Genomic DNA, 2,500 nt, shown 5'->3' on the forward strand with positions numbered 1-2,500 from the left:
GCACACACACACACACACACACACACACACACACACACACACACACACACACACACACACCTGTAAAGGCAGCATGGTCAGTGCAGCTCCTTTACCTGTATCTATTTCCATAGGAAACCACATATGACAGGATCTACTGCCCCCTGTCTGTGGAAAATGCCATAGAATCCAGGTACTGACTGTTCCATCCACAGCTCTGTGTGATTGAGATCTGTGTGTGTCCTCTTTAGTGTATCTTATGAGAATATCATATTTATAGTCATGCCACATTGCTTTCCCCTCCCTTCCTCTTCCTGTCTCTCTTCCTCCCTGTCTCTCTTCCTCTCCCCCTCACCCGCCCCCTCTTTAGAGATGCCATAGCCAAGGCCTTGTATTCCGTGCTGTTTGATTGGTTGTTGGAGCAGATCAATGATTGGTTGAGTCCTACAGAGATGGACAGCACTGTGGGAATAGTGGACATATATGGTTTTGAGGTAGGTGTCATAGTGCTATTATTATTGTTCCTACTACTACTACTAATATATATTATATTGTGTGATCCACTGTGCCCTCCTGTTGTGTGTGTTGTAGGACTTGGGAGTGAACAGCTTTGAACAGCTGTGTATTAACTTTGCCAACGAGCAGCTGCAGCACTTTGTCAACAAGGCCGTGGTCACCCAGGAGCAGGTCAGCATACTGTAGGTCCAGGGTCAGAGTTCACAGGTCAACAATCAGCAGACAGGGTCACCTGTGTGTGTGTGTGTGTGTGTGTGTGTGTGTGTGTGTGTCCAGGAGGAGTACAACACAGAGCAGATCCAGTGGTATCCAGTCCCCCTCCAAGACTTCCACTCCTGTCTGGACCTCATCTCCTCCCGGCCTCACGGCATCCTCCGCATCCTGGACGATCAGACGTGCCTCCCTCAGGTACACAAACACACACACACACACACACACACACACACACACACACACACACACACACACACACACACACACACACACACAAATACAAACACATACACATACACAAGCAATTCATTTTTCTCATTTTCTCTCCACAGGCCACTGACCACACCTTTCTTCAGAAGTGCCACTATCACCATGGAAACAGCCCCTACTACTCAAAGCCTAAGATTCCTCTTCCAGTGTTCACTGTGTACCACTACGCCGGAGCTGTCACCTACCAGGCATGGCAACACTACATCTATACTACAGGGGAGGCTGGTGGAGACAGAGGACGGGCTCATTGTAATGATGTTTGATACCATTTTATACTGTTTGATCCCATTCCTCATTCCATTCCATACATTACAATAAGCCTGTACTCCTCCACTGCCTCCTTTCTACCTCCACTGCACTATAGTACCACTCGCACAGGGTAACCAAAGGGTTAACACCTGGGACAGTTAGGGAAATAACTGTCTCTTTTAGAGGGAAACCAATTGTGATGGTGTTCAGCGTGTATGCTATGCAATTATTCTCACACACAGCAATAACAGGCGACCAGTTCTCTCTTGATTTGTATTTTTTTATTTCAATGCGACTATCGTGGATAAATAAAGTTTAAATACAAATAATATTCCTCTCTCACCTCAGGTCCATAACTTCCTGAATAAGAACCATGACCAGTTCCGCACGGAAGTGGTGGAGCTCTTTGCTCGGAGCCGACTGAAAGTAAGCACTTAAGCTACACTTCTCTCTCTCTTCACTCTCTCTTCTCTCTCTCTATTCTCTCTCTCTCTCTCTTCTCACCTATCCCCTCACACTCTATCTTCCACACTGTTTGGTCACAAGTCAGGTCTTTCCCCTTCATAAGTGTTGGTCGCTTGTGTGTATAAGACTCTATAGTAATCGATCAGTGTAAATGGATGGTAAATGGACTGCAACCTTATTCCAAAGCGCTTTACAACGGCCTCTCATTCCACCCATTCACACACATTCACACACCAATGGCGGCAAACTACCATGCAAGGCGCCGGCAATTTCGCCGGCAATTTCGGGTTCAGTGTCTTCAATCAGTGTCCTTCTCTCTGCGTGTGCAGATGGTGTCCGGTCTGTTCCGGAAGGTCCAGGAGGGCTACATCCAGCAGCGGGAGTTGGGTTGGAGGGGGAAGGGCCACCGGCAGCAGCCCTCCACCGTGGCAGCGCACTTCCAGCAGTCCCTGGCCGAGCTCACCACGCGCCTGGAGAGGTACAGGGACCCGGGGAGGCTGGTGGAGGTAGAAATCGGAGGACAGGCTCATTGTAACGCACGGGACGGTACAAGGAACGGTTTCAAACGAGCCCGTCCATTGATTTCTACCTCCACCAGCCTCCCTTGAGGTGAACCTGTGGCTGAACTGACACCATGGCCTCTGGGACAGGCTACGGTCAAGTAGTGGATCATCAGTTTTCTTTCCCTCTTTTTTACCCCCCCAGGTGTAAAACCACGTTTGTACGCTGTGTGAAGCCAAACTATGTCAAGGTGGGTATTTGCGTAACAAACAGAACGCTTCCACCCGTTTTACATCTGATGCCGGCC

The 2,500-nt window shown here is 48.8% G+C and overlaps 1 protein-coding gene across 1 annotated transcript in view; it reads left to right on the top strand.

Moving 5' to 3' along the window:
- myo15b (myosin XVB) overlaps positions 1–2,500 on the top strand; it is a gene marked incomplete at both ends in the record, with an annotated part of 29,408 nt that overhangs the window by 5,899 nt on the left and 21,009 nt on the right. The window contains 8 exons of the mRNA XM_080542272.1: positions 114–172; positions 350–473; positions 571–666; positions 772–903; positions 1,041–1,166; positions 1,576–1,653; positions 2,022–2,170; positions 2,398–2,443. Coding sequence (XP_080398398.1) covers positions 114–172; positions 350–473; positions 571–666; positions 772–903; positions 1,041–1,166; positions 1,576–1,653; positions 2,022–2,170; positions 2,398–2,443 — 810 coding nt within the window. The remainder of the gene's footprint in view (positions 1–113; positions 173–349; positions 474–570; positions 667–771; positions 904–1,040; positions 1,167–1,575; positions 1,654–2,021; positions 2,171–2,397; positions 2,444–2,500) is intronic.

Source organism: Nansenia antarctica (genome assembly GCF_963989245.1).
Source record: "Nansenia antarctica genome assembly, chromosome: 11".
Classification (NCBI taxonomy): domain Eukaryota; kingdom Metazoa; phylum Chordata; class Actinopteri; order Argentiniformes; family Microstomatidae; genus Nansenia; species Nansenia antarctica.